This window comes from Entelurus aequoreus, linkage group LG18, assembly GCF_033978785.1.
Source record: "Entelurus aequoreus isolate RoL-2023_Sb linkage group LG18, RoL_Eaeq_v1.1, whole genome shotgun sequence".
NCBI classification, from domain to species: Eukaryota; Metazoa; Chordata; class Actinopteri; order Syngnathiformes; family Syngnathidae; genus Entelurus; species Entelurus aequoreus.
Window position 1 is genome coordinate 39,166,628 of NC_084748.1, and position 23,196 is coordinate 39,189,823.

Below are 23,196 nucleotides of genomic sequence, written 5' to 3' on the forward strand. Positions count from 1 at the left end.
CACACACACACACACACACACACACACACACACACACACACACACACACACACACACACACACACACACACACACACACACACACACACACACACACACACACACACACAATCTACACTTTTTGTCTTAATGCGTATTTTGTGGACCTACGGAGATGTAAATAAATTATGGGCCTCCATACTTTTGTGGTCTTTGAACTCCTGCGATTGTTCCACAGCAACATGTGTAACAATATCAAAGTTGAAACCTTTTAAGTGAGTATAAAGGGAATTATCAATGTAATCTAAGTGCATATCAACATGTATGGTTGTCATTTTTCCCTAGACAACTACACATTGATATTCTTAAGGAAATATTATGTAAATTTAAAATGATTAACATTGCCTACCAGGTTAATGAGCACTAAATCTAATAAACAGTGCCCCCAAGACTTTGCAGGCCTTCTTTGAAATTATTGGGGACTTTAATGCCTAATTTTGTGGTTCCCATAAATAGCGATGGACGTTGCAGTGTTTTTATTTTAAAAATGTTTGTGTTGCGGTGAAATTGTGGGAAAAGGTGAAAGTTGACCTTAATCTTTTAGAGCCAAAATTGATGAAATTAACTGTGTCCTGATCGGATAGTGATAACAGATATTGGCCTGAAATCAGCAGAAATAAAACAAGTAAAAAAAAACAAGTATCTGATTAAATCGGTTTGCATCCAAAATCTCTTGATATAAGCGCTCCGTTTACAAGCAGTCTTGCAGCGCGTTTATTTGTGCAAAGTGCTACAGCCAGTTAACAGTAAATGTCCTCCAATAAGCACACAAGGTTGGTCTTGTATTTTAATTAAATAATTACAGTTGTATATCAGACTCAGCTTTATTGGCCAGGTGTGCTTAACACACATGGAATTTGACGTGTTACTGTAGACGGTGCTCTTTGTTCAATGTAAACAATATATATTAACAATTAACTAAAATATAAACAATTAAATGGCTAATATGTCCAAGGCTAATAAGATGGTAGCGCAGTGGTAAATAAGGATGATGAAGTGAACATGATATAGTACATTTACAGTGTATGATTAGTTTCAGGGTTATTTCACAGCAACAGGTCTGACACTGACTGTTCAGCGGTTTTCAAAGTGATAGCCTGGGGGAAGAAACTGTTCTGATGGGTTGTTTTGTTATACAGTAATTAGTAACGCCTGCCGGAAGGAACGAGTTTAAGCAGTTTGTGACCAGGGTGTGAGGGGTCTGTAGTGATGCAACATGTCCGTTTTCTGACCTTGGACTAGTATAAGTCTTGAATTCATGTTTTTCCTACCTACCATTGTTCTTAGTTTGACTGGTTTCACTTGATCAAGTCTTTTCTAACATTCCACACAACAAAATAATAAAGGTATGTATGATTCGTTCTGATATCGTACCGACTCAATATCGGTATTGGCCAGTTATCAAGACTCCAGTATTGGTATTATATTGAAAGTTAAAAAAGTATATCTGGACTCCCCTAATGTAAACCACTGCTGGTCGCTCAATGTGGTTGATTTGTCAAAATAGAATATACGAAAGTATAGGAAAATGATTCGGGTCATTAAAAATATTAATATATAAACACATGCAAAAAAAAATAGGTTTCCATTGTCTGATACTGTTGTAGATGCTGCTTGATAAAAAAATAGTCTTTAATTTGCAAAAGCAGTTTGTTTTACATTGCGAGTGGTCATGTATTGACATTAGAACAACCCCACTTTTGACATTGTGTCTGTCTGTAGCAAGAGCCTGATAAATATTTTTCTTCTGTTTTTTTCTCTGAACTCACTGTTATAGGGCCCCTGAGATCCTGACGCGGTCAGGCCACAACAGAGCAGTAGACTGGTGGAGCCTTGGGTGCCTGATGTATGACATGATGACTGGATCGGTAAGATGAAAGTTTTTGAGAGAGGAGGTGAGAACTAAAACATTGTCACAAACAATTGCACTTTGTCCCTGAGGTAAAAGCAGTTTGGCTGGTTTGGGTTGGCTGAACTGCATGTGAACTTAATTTTAAAAAGGACAAGATATAGACCTGTTGTATATCAAAGGTATTCTTCAAGTATTTAATTGGTTCTATACAGAAAATAAATTGACTTTCCTGAATAAGCAATGGTAGGGGACACACTGCTACTGAACAATGACAATGGACAGCTCAGCTTCCTCATCATCTGGGGCCTCATGTATTAAGCATGAATACGCACAAAAACCTTGCAAAATTGAGAAGTATTAAGAGCGAACGCAAAGTGGAAATGAGCGGTGCCTAATGCCAACTTCACGGCTGTCGCACGCTTATTTCTAAATGCTCTGGATACTTTGGCCACACTCAGAATTGATGCTGGGTAACTGCTTAAATAAAGAAATGTCAAACAATTACTCCTCAGAATGATTTATGTGCACCTCCGAGACATATAATCAGTTAACACACCCCTGTGTGTGCAATTAGACAAATGGATACAAAAGCTTAGGTAAAGTGGTGCGAATAAAACACATTCAATTGGCCAGGTATATCAAATGTTCTTACAAGGCAGCTGAACAAGCCAGAATTCACATGCGATTTGAAGCAACAGCCGGTTTTCCTAATGTAATCGGAGCTATTGACTGCACACACATTGCTCGCCATCATGGCAAATATGTATATGTCACCAAAAGACATTCATCCGATCAATGTACAGATCACATGTGATGTGCAAATGCAATGAAGCAACATTGTACCTATTTGACCTGGTTCATTTTAAGTAACAGCATGGTTGGGAACAGACTACAAGCTGGCTTTGTGCGCCATTTGTGGCTTCTTGGTGAGTGCATTTAGTCACTTAAGTGTCTTAATATTAATCCCCGTCATGTATACATTTTTTTAGGGCTGCAACAACTAATCGATTAAAATCGATTATAAAAATAGTTGGCCATTAATTTAGTCATCGATTCGTTGGATCTATGCGCAGAGGCCCCTTTTTTTTCTCTTTCTCTTTTTAAACCTTTATTTATAAACTGCAACATTTACAAACAGCTGAGAAACAATAATCAAAATAAGTATAGTGCCAGTATGCTGTTTTTTTTCAATAAAATACTGGAAAGGATAGAAATGTAGTTTGTCTCTTTTATCCGATTAATAATCAGCAGATTAATCGATTATCAAATTAGTTGTTAGTTGCAGCCCTACATTTTATATCCCGTTTTTACAGCATCATTACGAGTTAATGGTTAAAGTTAGCGAATTTTTTTTTTTCTGGCACTAACTTCATCTAAAGATCAAACAAGCCCGATTATCTCTGTGTGCAAAGTATAGTCGTTAAACACCTGTGCATAAAATGTAAAATACAAAAACCACACCTTTTCCCCGGCGCATGCGCTGCTGCACCTAATTGCCACAATACTGGAATATAGTACATTTTTACTATCCAGCAAGAAGCATCTCCAAGTCATAGTTGGTGAAATTATTTATTTTTTTGCTGTCTTGCTCATGATCGTTGTGTTTTCTGACTATGCAAGTGGTAAACTCAGGCACATGGCTAATTTAAATATTATTTGCCTATTTAAATGAAGACGTGGATAGGGAGAGGCGCAGCCACTCAAGCATGTGCACTTCATTCCACGTTGATTGGGACGTACAAAATAAATGTGCTTGGATTAATTCGTGCACACACTTTAATACATCTGAATTTGTTTGTGCGTACCAACGTTTTCTGGATTTTAGTCTACCATTTTTTTGTAAAAAATCCATGTAAGTCTAAAAGGGTTAGGGTTGTATTTGTATATTTGTGATCTGCATAAGTCCCGGAAATTTGAAATCAAACCATGAGGCATAGCAATGATATTTATAAAACAATCTTGCCTCCCTTTGTTCTTCCTGTAAACGACCCATTTGGAATTTGCCTAATTTGTGACATTTTACCCCAAGAGTGACCTCAGCGGATATATCCATGTATGGTAGACATTTACCCAAAGAGCTTTGCGCGAGTCCGTCATTGTAGTCCGAAGTTGTAGTCAATAAGTTCCTTGTTTTTCCTCTATCCTTTTATTGTAGTGCAGACTGGCTCGTACATGCACATGCATCCTTCGCTGTTGCCATTTCTAATAGAAAGTAGCATATAGTTCGAACTTATATCTGTCAGTAGACATGATATGGAAGCGCTAAAAACTACAACAAGGCTGGCGGGGAGACGATGCAATTGAATTGGAGGCACGCAAATAAAACCGCCCACAAAACGGCACATCCTGAAAGTGGCTTGAGGATGGTGTAAAACATAATCTATGCAACTTTATGACCTAAGAACCCCCATTACATGTTATGTAGACACAAGGAAGTGTTATAAATATAGAAAAACAATCATAATATGACCCCCTTAATACATGAAGCCCCTGGTGTTTGCCATTCAAAATTATTAGGATTTATTATTTATCCATGGAATGGTATCAGTTAGCGTTGCAACTGATACCACCCCATTCACCGCTGAATGGGGTGGGCTGCTACATATGATTGGATTGACAATGAATTATAATTAATTGTTGCAACACTATACTGTTTACAGGATTCTTTCCTTAATTAATTGCCATGTTTGCACAATAAATACGCTCTGACTTTCGGCACTTAACTAACCTCTTTTTACCTTCCCCCCCCAGCCTCCATTTACAGGAGAAAACCGAAAAAAGACCATTGATAAGATCTTGAAATGTAAGCTCATTCTTCCTCCGTACCTGACCATTGATGCCAAGGACCTCATCAAGAAGGTCTGTAACACGCACGCACACACACGCACACACATAAGACATTTAGGCTTGTCAAACCATCAGTTTGTAAAGCAGATCCAGGAGCTTCTAAACCAATTTGGGTTTTTTGAGAATTTTTGTCTTACCAAAGAAAACGACTTTGCCGCCAATTAATTCACTTGAGTTACCCTTCCTGCAAATGACAGTTTAATGGGGAAACCTAAAAAAAAAATCGTAATGTAAGAAAGAGTTAAAAAATGTGTTGTAGTTATCTACATTGGGTATCGGTTAAAACACTTTTTAAATTCCACTCAGCTAATTCCACAGATTTATCTTGTTTCATATTTTGCCCACAGGCATTCACCCTAAAACTAACATTGACTCTAAGTAAATGTTCCACACACTCAGGAAATGCATTTGTTGAAGTAAAAAAACAGTTATTTAGTCTGAAACTAGCCACAGTGCAGTACTTTGGCAGAAATGCATTAAGACTAAGGGTGTAACGGTACACAAACATTTCGGTTCGGTACGTACCTCGGTTTAGAGGTCACGGTTCTGTTCATTTTCGGTACAGTAAGAAAACAACAAAATATTAATGTTTTGGTTATTTATTTACCAAATTTGTAAACAACGGCTTTATCCTTTTAAAATTGGGAACACTATAATAATTCTGCCCAAAAATAGAAATAGCTCTGTGTGTGATGGATGTGAGCCACCACTAGGCTGATCAGTGCAACAGCAGGCAGCCATGAATGATAAGGATAATAACATACACACAGGGTCGATTGCCAGGGTCAATGTGGTCAACATATATCAAATAAAAACTAAATAAGATAAGGCTCAGAATGGTTTCTTAACAAAACCTTTCTACATATAAAGTGCTTTTTTTGATTGATTGAGACTTTTATTAGTAGATTGCACAGTACAGTACATATTCCGTACAATTGACCACTAAATGGTAACACCCCAATACGTTTTTCAACTTGTTTAAGTCGGGGGCCACGTTAATCAACATTAAACTGCCTCAAGTTGTTGCTCAGATTAAATACAATGACAAAACTTTTCTTCTACATACAAAAAGTGCAACATTAAACAGTTTCAAGTCAACTCAGCCTCACATTAACTTTTCTTCCCCCCCCAGCAATTAACCCTGGTGACTTTCACTCAATCTTCATGTTTTTTGCCAGAAAAATCAGTTTATCCACATTTTCTGCAGAAAGAGCAGACCTGCTTGCAGTTACAATGGCACGGAGGTAGCAGGTATGGCGAGGTAGTGCCTGGCTAATTTGGCACTAAGAGGATATATGGGCTCATTGTTCTTCCACCATAGGAGTGGGTCAAAATCTAGTTTTTAATGCAATATGGTCTTAAATCTGCTGCTATAAAAACATTTGTTATTGCTTTAGCCCTGCCTGACTCGCCGAGGAGAGGCTTCGTCTTTCTCTTCGTTGAAGCGATGTTCACCTGGGGGTGGTGCCGCTATAAAATGGGTTAGCATGTTTGACGTGTTGCGAGAAGCATACTCTACCGCTGCTGAACAATGTCGGCAAACCGCTTTTGCTTTGTCCGCCTCTCGTCCTCCATTGTTTTATTGCACCACGAAGCCGAAGTGTTCCCAAACGGGAGATCTTAACGAGGCAGGATGGTCTTCCAGCTCTGACTTTTACATGTTGTCGTAGCCCAGTCGCTGCTAGCATGCCGTGTGTTGTGCCTCAATGTGCATTGTTTACACAACGTGCGGTGCGCTACTTAATATGTCCGTGTGGAAACTAGTTCGGTACACCTCCGAACCGAACCAAAACCCCCGTACCGTACAATGAATAGTCAGTTTTGTAGCTAATATGCATTATATCGGTGATAATTTCATTGTCCCTAATATCTTTTACTTTAATTTAATAGTTCATTATGTTTTTGCAACATACTTTGTGAAGCTTCACTCTCTGGAAGGGAATATTAATTCTACAAAGCCAAACAAGTCCATTGGCGTAGTCTTGTAATGGCAATGTACGAAACTCTAGCAGTGACATATGTAGTGATGCAGCCATATCATATTGGCTGACTTGTGGATTCAAGCATAAGGTGACATCATTGAACCACAGATCTCTTTAATTCCCCTGTCAATCTTAGCTATGGTTTCAACCTTTTCCCCCTAAATGTTAACTTGTTTGCAAGTAAATCAAGGAAAAATATTTTGATTGTATAAAAAAAAAACGTTGATTTATGCCTAACAAAGAGCTGAAAATGCAGTATCGTTGCAGAAAAGAATTCTGGGTAATTACATGTAAATTTCAGTTGCTCTCTTTAACATCCAAAGTTGGACATCGTCTAGACAGCTCGGGTGTTTTGCTTACCGTTAGTTGATTACATACCTGCTTTCCACCCCGGTAACTTGGGTTCAAATCCAAGTGGGATGAAACGTGTGAATCTTATTTTGATAATTTTGCAGCCGTACATCTGTCATATAGTTTTAATTCCAACTATTTCATTTATTTATCATTTCTATATTCATAGTACGTTTCAGTACAGTTTTCGATCTTCCACATTCAAACCATTTCAACATTCAAATCATTCCTACAATCAAAGTATTTCTATATTCAAACCATATCACAGTCTTAATTGTTTCCATCCTTTCTTCTACTTTCCACTAGCATTTCAACTCGCATTCTTCAATATTCAAACCATTCCTACCGTAAATTCAAATATATTCTTACAATACTGTACATTCGTTCTGCATTTCAGTTCAGGTGCAGCATTGGGTCATTCACACAAAATTTCTACAGAAATTCTATTTTCTAGTTGAAGATACAAATTTAATGGATTTAAACAACACTGCCCTATTCCATAAAATTGTACATTTCCATTTCCTTAGTAACCCATCCGTGAAACAAATATGTTTGTATGTAAATTATATACACATACTGTATACATGAGTAATGCCAGGTGAGGCAAGTTGCCGACGGGAGGGCTTTTATAAATAGCACAATAAAATGTATTGAGGTGTTTGGACAGGGTTGATTTCAAACAAACCCTGTGTATAAAACTTTTCCTTTTTATAATTGTATGTTCCTTGTTCTTCTGCTTTCAGTTGTTGAAGAAGAATCCACACCAAAGACTAGGCTCCAGCAAAACAGACTGCACTGATATCCAAGTAACTTTTTTTTTTTCCATTCATACAGGAATGTTCACTGTTCGCCATTGCAAAATATTTTGTCCTTTACATCTGTATTGCAATTCTCACATTGAGAACCTCCTCTTGGTGTGATCATTTGAAAATAGTTTCCCTCATTCTGGAGCTCCAAGTTAGTTAGCTCTCACTTTGTGGGTTAAGGATAATTCACTAATTTCAATGATTTCGAGAAAGACTGGACTAGGCCTGTAACGAATATCGATATTAATGATAAACCGTTATACAGGTATCTCCTAGATTGCCAAGATTCCTGTGGGGGCGTGGTCACAATGATGTCATCGTATAATTTGCTATATGATTTTCTTTAAAAAGGCTCCAAAAATGTATATGTACATTTATTAATTAGAAATTTTAAAATGTCTAGAGACTTTTAGTGACTTTTTCTTTATTAAAAACGATTAACAAAAAAAGGGCATGCAGTGTACCATTTAAATATTAAAGCGTAATAAATAAAATAATGTATAAAACAAGAAATAAAACAATATATATTTATATGTACAGTATATGTACTAACCCCGTTTCCATATGAGTTGGGAAATTGTGTTAGATGTAAATATAAACGGAATACAATGATTTGCAAATCCTTTTCAACCCATATTCAATTGAATGCACTACAAAGACAAGATATTTGATGTTCAAACTCATAAACTTTTTTTTTTTGCAAATAATAATTAACTTAGAATTTCATGGCTGCAACATGTGCCAAAGTAGTTGGGAAAGGGCATGTTCACCACTGTGTTACATGGCCTTTCCTTTTAACAACACTCAGTAAACGTTTGGGAACTGAGGAGACACATTTTTTAAGCTTCTCAGGTGGAATTCTTTCCCATTCTTGCTTGATGTACAGCTTAAGTTGTTCAACAGTCCGGGGGTCTCCGTTGTGGTATTTTAGGCTTCATAATGTGCCACACATTTTCAATGGGAGACAGGTCTGGACTACAGGCAGGCCAGTCTAGTACCCGCACTCTTTTACTATGAAGCCACGTTGATGTAGCACGTGGCTTGGAATTGTCTTGCTGAAATAAGCAGGGGCATCCATGGTAACGTTGCTTGGATGGCAACATACGTTGCTCCAAAATCTGTATGTACCTTTCAGCATTAATGGCGCCTTCACAGATGTGTAAGTTACCCATGTCTTGGGCACTAATACACCCCCATACCATCACAGATGCTGGCTTTTCAACTGTGCGCCTATAACAATCCGGATGGTTCTTTTCCTCTTTGATCCGGAGAACACGACGTCCACAGTTTCCAAAAACAATTTGAAATGTGGACTCGTCAGACCACAGAACACTTTTCCACTTTGTATCAGTCCATCCTAGATGTGCTCAGGCCCAACGAAGCCGACGGCGTTTCTGGGTGTTGTTGATAAACGGTTTTCGCCTTGCATAGGAGAGTTTTAACTTGCACTGACAGATGTAGCGACCAACTGTAGTTACTGACAGTGGGTTTCTGAAGTGTTCCTGAGCCCATGTGGTGATATCCTTTACACACCGATGTCGCTTGTTGATGCAGTACAGCCTGAGGGATCGAAGGTGCAGTGATTTCTCCAGATTTTCTGAGCCCTTTGATGATATTACGGAGCGTAGATGGTGAAATCCCTAAATTCCTTGCAATAGCTGGTTGAGAAAGGTTTTTCTTAAACTTTTCAACAATTTGCTCACGCATTTGTTGACAAAGTGGTGACCCACGCCCCATCCTTGTTTGTGAATGACTGAGCATTTCATGGAATCTACTTTTATACCCAATCATGGCACCCACCTGTTCCCAATTTGCCTGTTCACCTGTGGGATGTTCCAAATAAGTGTTTGATGAGCATTCCTCAACTTTATCAGTATTTATTGCCACCTTTCCCAACTTCTTTGTCACGTGTTGCTGGCATCAAATTCTAAAGTTAATGATTATTTACAAAAAAAAAAAGTTTATCAGTTTGAACATCAAATATGTTTTCTCTGTAGCATATTCAACTGAATATGGGTTGAAAATGATTTGCAAATCATTGTATTCCGTTTATATTTACATCTAACACAATTTCCCAACTCATATGGAAACGGGGTTTGTATATACAGTATATGTATGTATATAAGCGTATATACATACAAAAGTTTGGATACACCTTCTCATTTCAATGCGTTTTCTTTATTTTCATGACTATTTGCATTGTAGATTGTCACTGAAGGCATCAAAACTGAAGTGAAAACATTTTCAGGACAATGACCCCAAACACAGGTCAAAAGTGGTAAAGGAATGGCTAAATCAGGCTATAGTTAAGGTTTTAGAATGGCCTTCCCAAAGTCCTGACTTAAACGTGTGGACAATGTTGAAAAACAAGTCCATGTCAGAAAACCAACACATTTAGCTGAACTGCACCAATTTTGTCAAGAGGAGTGGTCAAAAATGAACCAGAAGCTTGCCAGAAGCTTGTGGATGGCTACCAAAAGCGCCTTATTGCAGTGAAAGTTGCCAGGGGACATGTAACTAAATATTAACATTGCTGTGTGTATACTTTTGACCCAGCAGATTTGGTCACATTTTCAGTTGACACATAATAAATTCCTAAAAGAACCAAACTTCATGAATGTTTTTTGTGACCAACAAGTATGTGCTCCAATGACAGCCATGACATTATGTTCTTTACAAGTGTATGTAAACGTTTGACCATGACTGTGTGTGTGTGTGTATGTATATATATATATATATATATATATATATATATATATATATATATATATATATATATATATATATATACTATAATCGGGAGAAGCCAAAATAGAGATCAAACATTGATTAATTGTCCAGCCCTAGTTTGTTATGCAAAATAAGCGGGAACATGATCATGTAACAATATATGAACTTTTTATTGACGACACAACCGCGCTTCAAATATTTCTTCAACCGGCGGAGTAAATGCTTGTAACTCAAGGTATGCTCACAACTTAAAGTACAACAAAAAGGTGAGGGACAAATCGTATCTCAAATTACTCGCAAGTTGAGGTACTTGTAAATTGAGGTACCGCTGTATTACAGTAAGAATTACAAATATTCTATAAAACAGCTAGACACTGACTAAGCCGATTGATGCTAGCAATTGTAGCTAGATAGAGTTAGCTACAGTAGTTAGTTAGCGTCTGGTCTTCTGACTCCAAATTACTGTTTACCGAAGTGACCTTTTGTTTTTTGAAAAAAGAAGCAATTTGGTTAACTCAGACCTCATTATGTCCGACGGGTAATATATGAGTAGCTCTTAATTGGGTTGGCCGGTCTTGCTGACCAACAAGGTGTCCCTTACTAATTTTTCTGAGAATTGCTGAATATGACCCCAACAACAACATCTGTACTGTCAAACATGGTGATGGAAACATTCTGCTTTGGATGCAAAAAATGCTTCATTCCATTGAGGGACGGATGAACAGACCCATGTTTAGTTCTTTGTTTATCAGAGCATTAACCAAAAACATCTTGATACCCAATGTTAATGGGTTATTTTTAGTAAACAGCAACTGACATAAACATGTAAGGAGCCAATATGAGTATGTGGTTTAGAGCAGTGTTTTCTAACCATAGGGTCCTTGAGGGGCACAAGCACCCGCTAAAGGGCAGCCAAAACATATAGTTTTCTCAGCTGTGGTCCTTATGGGTCGCAGCATTTCTCATTTGTAATACACTTTCCCACCACTTGTGCTCAGTTGTAATACACTATCCCACCACTTGTGGCAGTAATGACAATCTTAAACAAGAATTCTGGTGCTAGAAGAAGTCATAAAGATTTTTAAGCGCAAAAAATACGACAAAACTGTTGAAGCTGTACTTTCATTTGCACTTTAATTTTATTGACAGTTTAGTGAACAAACACATTCATTATTAACTTTGTTTATTTTAACACACCATAGTTGTATGTAAAATATTTTTTTCATCAGTTATTTATTAATCCCTTCTTATGCAGTATATTAGGTCAGTACTTATTTTTCTTATCAGCCTGACCTAAGCCTGAGGTTTTTGTGTTAAATAAAATGTTTGTGATTAACACATGATTTCATATTATTGGAAACTGTAAGTAGGTAATATATAATTATTGAATATGATTAAAATCAAGAGTAAGGTTACTAATTCAGTGTAATATTTGAGTATGTCCCTCGCCCCCTTTGTGGTGTAAAATTTGAGAGCCCCAAGGTTTAAAAGGGTTACACCCCTGGTTTAGAGCATTGTGAAACTGATTCATGCACTTTTCTACTCAGAGACATCTATTCTTCAAACAAATCAAGTGGGACGATCTTCTAAACAAGAGAGTTGAGCCACCATACAAACCGCAGCTGGTAAAACATGGTTTGTCATTTTGCTCCTCGGTCATATTTCCACAGAGCTCATTGTCATTTCTTTACTTCTGTAGCAGTCAGATGAAGATGTGAGCCAGTTTGACACCAGGTTTACGAAGCAGACACCAGTGGACAGTCCAGACGATACCTCAATCAACCAGAGTGCAGAGCTTACCTTTGCCGTGAGTAGTTTGTACTTCATACTCCGTAATAAAGTAGGACAAAGCAGTCTGACACCATAGTAGTGTGTTGCTGTTCAAACCAACTACACTTCACTGTACTTGTGCAACAAATACGGGTCAGTAATTTATAAATGCTACAAATGACTAAGCATTGTAATGTGGAGATGGTGGAGTAGCGTACTAACATTTTCTTGTGACTGAGGTGGGTTTGTCTTTATTTCCATCAGGGTTTCACCTATGTGGCTCCTTCAGTCCTAGACAGTTTAAAAGAAGGTTTCTCCTTTGAGCCACGAATGAGGCCCGTTCGCCGACACAACAGTGGCCCACGCACACCTATCAGGTAATACACACGTTTATAGAGAGGAATTCATGCGGACTGACACAGTGTTAGTTTACTCATGTCAAACGTGGGGATGTTAAAGAAGATATAAATCACAAGAGCAGTCTTTCCCCCAGTTAACAGCTTTGTTTGGGGGGAGGGTGTCATGGGTAGCGATCGAACACAGACACAAAAACACGGGCACATTCTTTTAAGTATTGCGGTCACTTCTCAGCTGTTACATTTAATAATTACTGTAACACTTTTCATTATGGCAATAAAAAGTAGGGATGCAACTGTATTCTGTATAATAGTGGACTGTTCGGTCCGCCCTGCATTGGATAATCAGCCCTGTGTGTATGTGTGTGTTTGTTCGTGTAAGTGTGTTGTGCCTGTCAACGGTCCCGAAAAACCAGGCTCCCCACAATTTAATGTCCAATCCCTGTTGTGCCCCTTCGTTAAGGAACCGAATCGCTACGCAGACTCAAAAGTAAAATCGGAACCTGAAAAATCTTTTCAATTCCCATAGTAGCAGTGGTTGCTGCAGTTGTTTGATTGATTGATAATTTACAGCACCAACTTAAAGTCTCAGGACAAATGGCTCTCTAAAATAGACCGATACAAAGTCTTGCGATAGTTTGTAATATGATACAATAATATGTAATGATACCATACAATTATCGGGGTTACACATACATGTCATAAATGTCATCGATAAATTAGCTACCTTATCATATAAAGTAGGTTTATAGAATGCAACTTTGCAATTACCTTGGAAACATATATTTCAGAAAAGCATTTTTGTCAGTCAAAATAAGCTATCAAGTTGTTAAAAGTTGTTCTTAAAGATTGCAAATAGTTATGGAGCAAGATTGATGTAGAGTACTGTTTGTCACTCGTTAAGTCCATGCCTCAGAGACTATAAATAAGCTGTTATTAAAAAAAAAAAAGAGGTGGTGCAGCAATGGAGTTTTTTTGCTTGTTTTTCATGATTCCATAAGTATTTTCCTTAGAATTTAGTAATTGCAAATGATTGAAACTGTTACTGCCACAATTTATATTATTGATTTACTTTATTCTTTTTTTAAAGCCAGAAAGATGCCATTTGAATTGACTATAGTTTTGTATCAAGTCTGTTATCTGCCTTTTTTCTACAAAATTCACAACTGAATGAACATCCAAGACTGATGATTGCATCATATTTTCCAGGGGTTGTAGATGACAAAATACACTAACTTGGGAGTTTTTTTTTCTTCTTTAGAAGGGACACACAAACAGGTTCCCTTGGATTGGCTCTGACGAGGAGACAATTTTTGGTTAAAGTGACCAATCAGAAAGGAGGGGAGTTGCTAGGCTGTCTATTCAATACCCGCCCCTAGGTGGCAAAAGGATTAGAGCCCACACTTGGGCAGAGAGGGGTTTTTATGCGTGCAGATTTTCGGCACTGTTTTGAAGCCATAATTGTTCACATTGATGGACGGTTATATCAATCAATCAATCAATCAATGTTTATTTATATAGCCCTAAATCACAAGTGTCTCAAAGGGCTGTACAAGCCACAACGACATCCTCGGTGTCGAGTGGGTCTGACATAATATTGTGAAAGTCCAACACATCAGCGAAAGTCCAGTCCATGGTGGGGCCAGCGGGAACCATCCCGAGTGGAGACGGGTCAGCAGCGTAGAGATGTCCCCATCTGATGGACAGGCTAGCGGTCCACCCCGGAGCAGAGTAGAAAAGAAAAGAAAAGAAACGGCAGATCAACTGGTCTAAAAAGGGAGTCTATTTAAAGGCTAGAGTATACAAATGAGTTTTAAGATGAGACTTAAATGCTTCTACTGAGGTAGCATCTCTAACTTTTACCGGGAGGGCATTCCATAGTATTGGAGCCCGAATAGAAAACGCTCTATAGCCCGCAGACTTTTTTTGGGCTCTGGGAATCACTAATAAGCCGGAGTTCTTTGAACGCAGATTTCTTGCCGGGACATATGGTACAATACAATCGTCAAGATAGGCAGGAGCTTGACCGTGTAGTATTTTATACGTAAGTAGTAAAACCTTAAAGTCGCATCTTAGGTGCACAGGAAGCCAGTGCAAGTGAGCCAGTATAGGCGTAATATGATCAAACTTTCTTGTTTTTGTCAAAAGTCTAGCAGCCGCATTTTGTACCATCTGTAATCTTTTAATGCTAGACATAGGGAGGCCCGAAAATAATACGTTACAGTAATCGAGACGAGATGTAACGAACGCATGGATAATGATCTCAGCATCGCTTGTGGACAAAATGGAACGAATTTTAATAAAAACTATTTTACCATCATACATACCATATTAATAACTATTGTAATGTTATTGGAGGCAACTAACAATTTGTTCACTTTTGTACTTTAATTTTCTATTCTTTTTGTCTCTTATTTTAGTCCTTTGACATTTTCCCCCTCTGGGCCGTTCAAGTCAAATATTGATGGCGAGCCAGGACTATTTTCTCCCTCATCTGCCTCAAAAGATCCATCTCCTGTGCCGCTGGAGAATGGATCTGCTAGTCAGCCGATCAGTACACCTTCCAGGAACAAGAAGGAAAAGGGGCACCACAGATGAGGAGGAGGGACTTTTTCAGATCTAAGCAGGTGAACCCATTCAGTTATCCAACACGAGTTTGTGTGGGTTTGGGCTTTGCTATAATTCAGTCATGCACGGGCATGTGGGGCTCGCTTTTTTTCTTCTCTCAGACCTTAAACGGATCTGCATTTGACATGCGCCAGTTTGCGCAACAGGTATAAAGATGACAAATCATCTATAAAGGCGCTATATACAGTAAATCTTACCCATTATCATTATTATTATTGATAGAAAATACAATTTTTAGTTGCATTTAAGCTTTCTTAAAAAATAGGCACTTAATAAATAACAGTTTGAATTGTTATATTTTTAAATGTGTGACATAACTAATTAGGGTTTATTTAGTGGATGGAGACAGACAGTCAACAAAATGATGGCACATGTGACAGTTTCCACGCAAAGTGAGAAAACCACAAAATCATTATATACCTGTAAGTTATTTCCCGCTGCATATGATGATGATTGGGACAGACCTGCATCTTATATTAACACAGGATTTAAGGAATATTGATCTGATCTGATTGGTCTGTAATCTCTAATGCAATATTGCATTATGTCATTTAAGTATTATCTTACTCTATGAATAACATTTTTGTTTTGTTTTTACAAACCATACAAATAAAGAATAACTAGGAATGTATACTTAAACTATGCACAACAACAAGTTGTGTAACCAGCAACATGTTCTAAAAAAATTGCAATGCATGGACAGTGTTTTCTTTCTTTTGCTCATAAATGCATACATATTTGCTGCAGTGTTGTAAAATATGTATCTGAATATGAAGTTAATTCTATTCATTTCTTTTTTTTAATGTACATTAAGTTTTGAGAATTATATATAGAGTGCTTTAGGGGTGACTCAAGTAATTGAAAATATTTAGTGGACAAGATGTTTTGGGATTGTTGCTGATTTCTCTTGCCTTACTATTGTCATATCTGAATAAAAAAAAATGTTGCTTGGTTGAGAGATTTTTTATTTGCCTAATGAATTTTGACAAATATAATCAAACATTCATGAAGGTCAGCTTTGAGCAGACACATCCTTAAACATGCTTATTTTGCATCAACAGTTACAAAATGTCCTTGTGTATGCATGTTCATTTCAAAGTTTCCTGACCAGGACAAGTTGGATTTGCTGCCTTGGCTGGAGGAATGAGCAAGTATTTTTGAAAAAAATAAATAAAAATAAAGTCAACTGCCCTTTCTGGACTTTCCATTAAGAATTGCAGAAAGATGTTGCATGATAAGACTATGTTACAGAGACAAACGGTATCATTTACAGAAGGCCAGAGCTGAAGGTGTTACAAAAACAAAAAAGATAAGAAAAGTTGATTCTGCATACATCGCTTTCCTAACAACCCGGAAAGAAGACAAGAATTGGAAGCGAAGGTTCTCAAACGACACTGGAGAGCCACCGATTACGGCATTTTGTGCGAGGTAATCACACAACACATCTGTGTTTTGTTCAGGAGAGAATAGACAGAAGCTTATACAAATATTAACAGAAGAAATTAACAAATTTGAGAGATGATTTGACAAAAACACACTATATATCTCAGTAAAACTAAAATAATGCTATTCAGTAACAGTAGTAGATCAATTAAAACGAATACAAATAGACGAAGTAGACATTGAAAGAGTAAAATAAACCACATTTAGGGTGCAATAATAGATGAGAAAATGAACTGGAAATCTCATTAAAATATACAACAAAGTGGCAACAAATACATCAATAATAAATAAAGCAAAATGGTATGGTATGCTCTTAGTTGTCATTGCACAAGTACAAGGAAGTTTAATTTTCTCTACAAACCCATTCAGACAAACTGGGGGAGGATCAGTATAAAAATAGTCTATCTCAATCTGGGCTCCTGTGGGGTAGGAGGCACAAACGGGGGCCGAGGAAAATAACTTGTCGATAAGCACATACCACATTTTGACACAGAAACCACAAGACTTGCAACAGGAGGGGAGGGGGAAGGCCTCTGGCTCGAAGCTGCCAGCCACTAGGGATGCTGGTCCGTTGTCCGTAGTGGGGTGGCCGTGGGGGTTGGGTTATGTGTGCATATGTAGCCATGGCAGTGGCGTGCGGTGAGGTTAATGTCTGGTGAGGCACTGCATCATCACAGTCAGATTTACAAACATATGAACCCTAAATCTAATCTTATTCACCATGTGATTGGCAGCAGTTAACGGGTTATGTTTAAAAGCTCATACCAGCATTCTTTACACAACTGTAGCACACAAAAAAGCACATTATTATGGTCTTACCTTTCTTGCTGGACATCCACACAGCCAGCCTTTGCGTGTGTACCACGCCGTTTGAAAAGAACGGGTCTTCTGTCCCGAAGTCAAAAGCAAACCTTTTAGCTCCGGCGTTGGTCTACCTTTAAATATTACCTCCTGCTTCGATTGAAAGTCCAGTTTAGAAAACTGTTTTATTTTACATATGTAATCCTCCAGCCCTGCGATGAGGTGGCGACTTGTCCAGGGTGTACACTGCCTTCCGCCCGATTGTAGCTGAGATAGGCTCCAGCGCCCCCCGCTACCCCGAAGGGAATAAGCGGTAGAAAATGGATGGATGGATGGATGGATGTAATCCTCCATGTTTTTAATAAAAGTCCAGGCGATAGGAAATAAACAATCGCTGCACTAATTGACTTGCAAACTTTTTTTTGCTTTTTCTTCTGTGGCGAGGAATGATCTCTGGGATCACTACCGCCCTCTACCACCAGGAGGCCAGATTACTGCGAGCCTCAGACAGTACGTCTTTTGCAGCAGTTTTATGAATGCTCAGCACAAGAAATACGTTACACACATACAGTTGTTGACAAAATACACTGTACATTATATAACTCAGCTAACTAAACTATGCCATAGTTTAGTTAGCTGATATAATTCATATAGCAATACTGTCTCACTGCACAGCAGCTCAGCAGTTAGCCGAGTCATTGTGCACAATCCATGTTGAGGCACACATCAGTGACGTGCCTCAACTGGCTGCTGATCACCGCACCGTCTCTTCTCAGTATTTGAACGGCAAATGTGAAAATAAATAATAAAAATAATGTAAAACTGGTGAAGTTAAATGGAAAATAACTTTAGTATAATCACTGGATACATATAACAATTTAATAATTTTTTTTTTCTTTTTACATTTTTTTTCTTTCCATGATGGCAGGTGAGGCCCCGCCTCCCCTGCCTCTAGTGACTGCACGCCACTGAGCCATGGCCTATAGTGTGTGTGTTAAGTCTGTAGGCCTGCAGTCGCCCTGCAAGCAGTGGCAAAGTAACAAGAGTTTATCTTTCCTGTCTTCGCTGCACTGTCTTTGAAGGGACTCTTGAGAGAACGACCTTGCCACGGAAAACAATCAAAGTTAGAACGGTTGTGTTTGAGCAAGAAAAAACTAATTTAAACTTTTTACTCTAATTGTCTATGTCTGATTCTCAAATTCATTCCGTAGGGAAGTTGTCCGATATTATCCAAAATCAAAAAAATCTGAGTGTCCAGAGTTCTGCCCGCATCCTCAAATCATTTGTGGCAGCTTTAGGGTACTTTAAATGGCTGCCAGCATCGTACAGTTTGTCGATACAACCAGAGCAACGCTTACTCCAATCAGCAGATGTCCTGTTATCATGGTTCCAAATAGGTAGATATCGTCAACGTCCTTGACTAAAAGGGTCGCCAGGGACGCGGCACTCCTTTTCTCCCAAGAGTCCGTCGTGTGTCCAGCAACAACCGTTCCAACAGGACAGGCGGATTCCTCCATCTTGTCAATTTTGTTGAGGACTAAACGTTGCTAAACTTGAGTGTCGCAATGAAGATAATGCCAAGATTAGCCACTTTGTTGTTTGCATTGTTCATATTTAACCCGGAAACAAGTCCTGCTTGGTAAATATTAGAGATGTCCGATAATGGCTTTTTTGCCGATATCCGATATTCCGATATTGTCCAACTCTTATTAATTACAGATTCCGATATCAACCGATACCGATATATACAGTCGTGGAATTAACACATTATTATGCCTAATTTTGTTGTGATGCCCCGCTGGATGCATTAAACAATGTAACAATGTTTTCCAAAATAAATCAACTCAAGTTATGAAAAAAAATGCCAACATGGCACTGCCATATTTATTATTGAAGTCACAAAGTGCATTATTCTTTTTAACATGCCTCAAAACAGCAGCTTGGAATTTGGGACAGGCTCTCCCTGAGAGAGCATGAGGAGGTTGAGAGGGAAGGGGGGGGTGTATATTGTAGCGTCCCGGAAGAGTTAGTGCTGCAAGGGGTTCTGGGTATTTGTTCTGTATTTTCTTCAACAACAGTACAATATCTGCTTTCACTGGACTGCCGATCAATGGGATGTTCATATATTCTTGTTTAGTTGAAGAATTAATCATAATCCTTGTGAAAGTAAAAAAAAAAGGAAGGTACCGTATTTTCCGCACTATAAGGCGCACCGCATTATAAGGCGCATAGAATAGATGCTACAGTAGAGGCTGGGGTTACGTTATGCATCCATTAGATGGAGCTGCGCTAAAGGGAATGTCAACAAAACAGGTCAGTCAAACTTTATTAATAGATTACAAACCAGCGCTCTGACAACTCTGTTCACTCCCAAAATGAATAAACAGCTGTTTTATTATTTTCCCCGAGGTAAAGTCAGTGACTTGGTGTTTTGTTTATCTTTTAACAACAGCAAGGTATAACAGTAGTGCAACATTTATATCACATAGTGGAGGGGAACTTTTCCCTGATTCAATAAACACGTAAAAAACAGTGATACTGTTACGGTAAATGAAACGTTAGTGCAATCACAATATAGTAACACTCGAAATAGTGCAGAGCAATAACAATATATCAATAACTCAACCTTGCTCAACGTTAAAGGCCTACTGAAATGACATTTTTTTATTTAAATGGGGATAGCAGATCCATTCTATGTGTCATACTTGATCATTTCGCAATATTGCCATATTTTTGCTGAAAGGATTTAGTAGAGAACATCGACGATAAAGTTCGCAACTTTTGGTCGCTGATAAAAAAAGCCTTGCCTGTACCGGAAGTAGCGTGACGTCACAACTTGAAAGGCTCCTCACATTTCCCCATTGTTTACACCAGCAGCGAGAGTGATTTGGACAGAGAAAGCGACGATTACCCCATTAATTTGAGCCAGGATGAAAGATTCATGGATGAGGAACGTGAGAGTGAAGGACTAGAGTGCAGTTCAGGACGTATCTTTTTTCGCTCTGACCGTAACTTAGGTACAAGCTGGCTCATTGGATTCCACACTCTCTCCTTTTTCTATTGTGGATCACGGATTAGTATTTTAAACCACCTCGGATACTATATCCTCTTGAAAATGAGAGTCGAGAATGCGAAATGGACATTCACAGTGACTTTTATCTCCCCGACAATACATCGGCGAAGCACTTTAGCTACGGAGCTAACGTGATAGCATCGGGCTTAAATGCAGATAGAAACAAAAGAAATAAACCCCTGACTGGAAGGATAGACAGAAAATCAACATTACTATTAAACCATGGACCTGTAAATACACGGTTAATGCTTTCCAGCCTGGCGAAGCTTAACAATGCTGTTGCTAATGACGCCATTGAAGCTAACTTAGCAACGGGACCTCATAGAGCTATGATAAAAGCATTAGCGCTCCGCCTACGCCAGCCAGCCCTCATCTGCTCATCCACACCTGTGCTCACCTGCGTTCCAGCGATCGACGGAAGGACGAAAGACTTCACCCGATCATCTGTGCGGTCGGCGGCTAGCGTCGGATAGCGCGTCCAAGTCAAAGTCCTCCTGGTTGTTTTGCTGCAGCCGGCCGCTAATACACCGATCCCACCTACAACTTTCTTCTTTGCAGTCTTCATTGTTCATTAAACAAATTGCAAAAGATTCACCAACACAGATGTCCAGAATACTGTGGAATTTTGAGATGAAAACTGCTTTTTTGTATTGGATTCAATGATGTCCGAATACTTCCGTTTAACTAGTGACGGCACGCGCATACGTCATCATACATAGACGTTTTCAACCGGAAGTTTAGCGGGAAATTTAAAATTGCACTTTATAAGTTAACCCGGCCGTACTGGCATGTGTTGCAATGTTAAGATTTCATCATTGATATATAAACTATCAGACTGCGTGGTCGGTAGTAGTGGGTTTCAGTAGGCCTTTAATGTCACACAACGCAAAATAAACATGTAAAGCTCACTTTATGAAGTTATTCCTCATCCACGAATCCCTCAAATTCTTCTTCTTCAGTGTCCGAATTAAACAGTTGGGCGGATACGGCATCCATCATCTCGTCGAAGTCGTCATTAATCGAGTCAGTGTCGCTGCCGCTCTAATCCCGTGTTCTACTGCGTGACTGATCGTCTTAAGTTTAAACTCTGCGTCGTAAGCGTGTCTCTTAATAGGAGCCATTTTGGGGTCTTTACATAAACAAACAAATGGAACTGAAACGGCACGCCTCGCGCAGTCATATATCCCAGCATGCACCGCGCGCTTCTACTACGGCGGAAAATGAAGTCGGTGGCTGCTTACCGTAGTTGCGATTGATTGATTGATTGAAACTTTTACCTGTTGGAAGCTCAATATTGGTCCATATATATAAGGCACACCGGATTATAAGGCGCACTGTCAGCTTTTGACAAAATTGGAGGTTTTTTGGTGTGCCTTATAGTGCGGAAAATACGGTAGAAACAAACGTCTTTCGCATGTTCTTCTTGCCCCGTCCAGATATGAATTGAATGTCTAAGTTCACCAATCTCTCGGTTTTTAGCTACAACCTTCTACTATCCAGGAAAGAGGCATGATTTATAATCTAGAATTAAAGGCCTACTGAAACCCACTACTACCGACCACGCAGTCTGATAGTTTATATATCAATGATGAAATCTTAACATTGCAACACATGCCAATACGGCCGGGTTAACTTATAAAGTGCAATTTTAAACTTCCCAGGAAACTTCCGCTTGAAAATGTCGCGGTATGATGACGTATGCGTGTGACGTCACAAGGTCAAGGGAAGTGTTTGGACCCAATTCAAATACCTCTGTTTTCTTCGACAAAATTCCACAGTATTCTGGACATCTGTGTTGGTGAATCTTTTGCAATTTGTTTAATGGACAATGGAGACTGCAAATAAGAAAGTTGTAGGTGCGATCGGTGGAGCGGCGGACTACAGCAACACCAACACCAGGAAGTTGTGTTGTGTTTTGAGCAGGATAGCAGACGCACTACAGTGAGTAAGCCCGCCGCCGCATCTAAGTTAGCTTCTGTTTTTTTAGCTTCGCCAAGCTGAATATTATTAATCGTGTATTTACATGTTCATGGTTTAATAGTATTTTTGATCTTATGTCTATCCATCCAGTCAGGGTTTTTTTTAATTTAGTTTGTATCTGCATTTGAGACTGCTATGCTATCACGTTGGCTACGTAGCTAGGTTAGCTTCTATTTTTTTTAGCTTCGAAAAGCTGAATATTATTAATCGTGTATTTACATGTTCATGGTTTAATAGTATTTTTGATCTTCTGTCTATCCATCCAGTCAGGGTTTTTTTTAATTTAGTTTCTATCTGCATTTGAGACTGCTATGCTATCACGTTGGCTACGTTGCTAGGTTAGCTTCTATTTTTTTAGCTTCGCAAAGCTGAATATTATTAATCGTCTATTTACATGTTCAGTCACTGTGAATGTCCATTTCGCGTTCTCGACTCTCATTTTCAAGAGGATATAGTATCTGAGGTGGTTTAAAATACAAATCTGTGATCTACAATAGAAAAAGGAGAGTGTGGAATCCAATGAGCCAGCTTGTACCTA

General features: G+C 38.6%; 1 protein-coding gene across 1 annotated transcript in view; it reads left to right on the forward strand.

The window, feature by feature from the left end:
- The window catches only part of LOC133634125 (ribosomal protein S6 kinase beta-2-like), a 37,550-nt gene extending 21,236 nt beyond the window's left edge, over positions 1–16,314 (forward strand). The window contains exons 10-16 of the mRNA XM_062027154.1: positions 1,817–1,907; positions 4,643–4,750; positions 7,815–7,877; positions 12,155–12,232; positions 12,307–12,414; positions 12,642–12,754; positions 15,154–16,314. Of these exons, the coding sequence (XP_061883138.1) occupies positions 1,817–1,907; positions 4,643–4,750; positions 7,815–7,877; positions 12,155–12,232; positions 12,307–12,414; positions 12,642–12,754; positions 15,154–15,331 (739 nt within the window). The 3' untranslated portion in view covers positions 15,332–16,314. The remainder of the gene's footprint in view (positions 1–1,816; positions 1,908–4,642; positions 4,751–7,814; positions 7,878–12,154; positions 12,233–12,306; positions 12,415–12,641; positions 12,755–15,153) is intronic.
- The last annotated feature ends 6,882 nt before the right edge of the window (positions 16,315–23,196 follow it).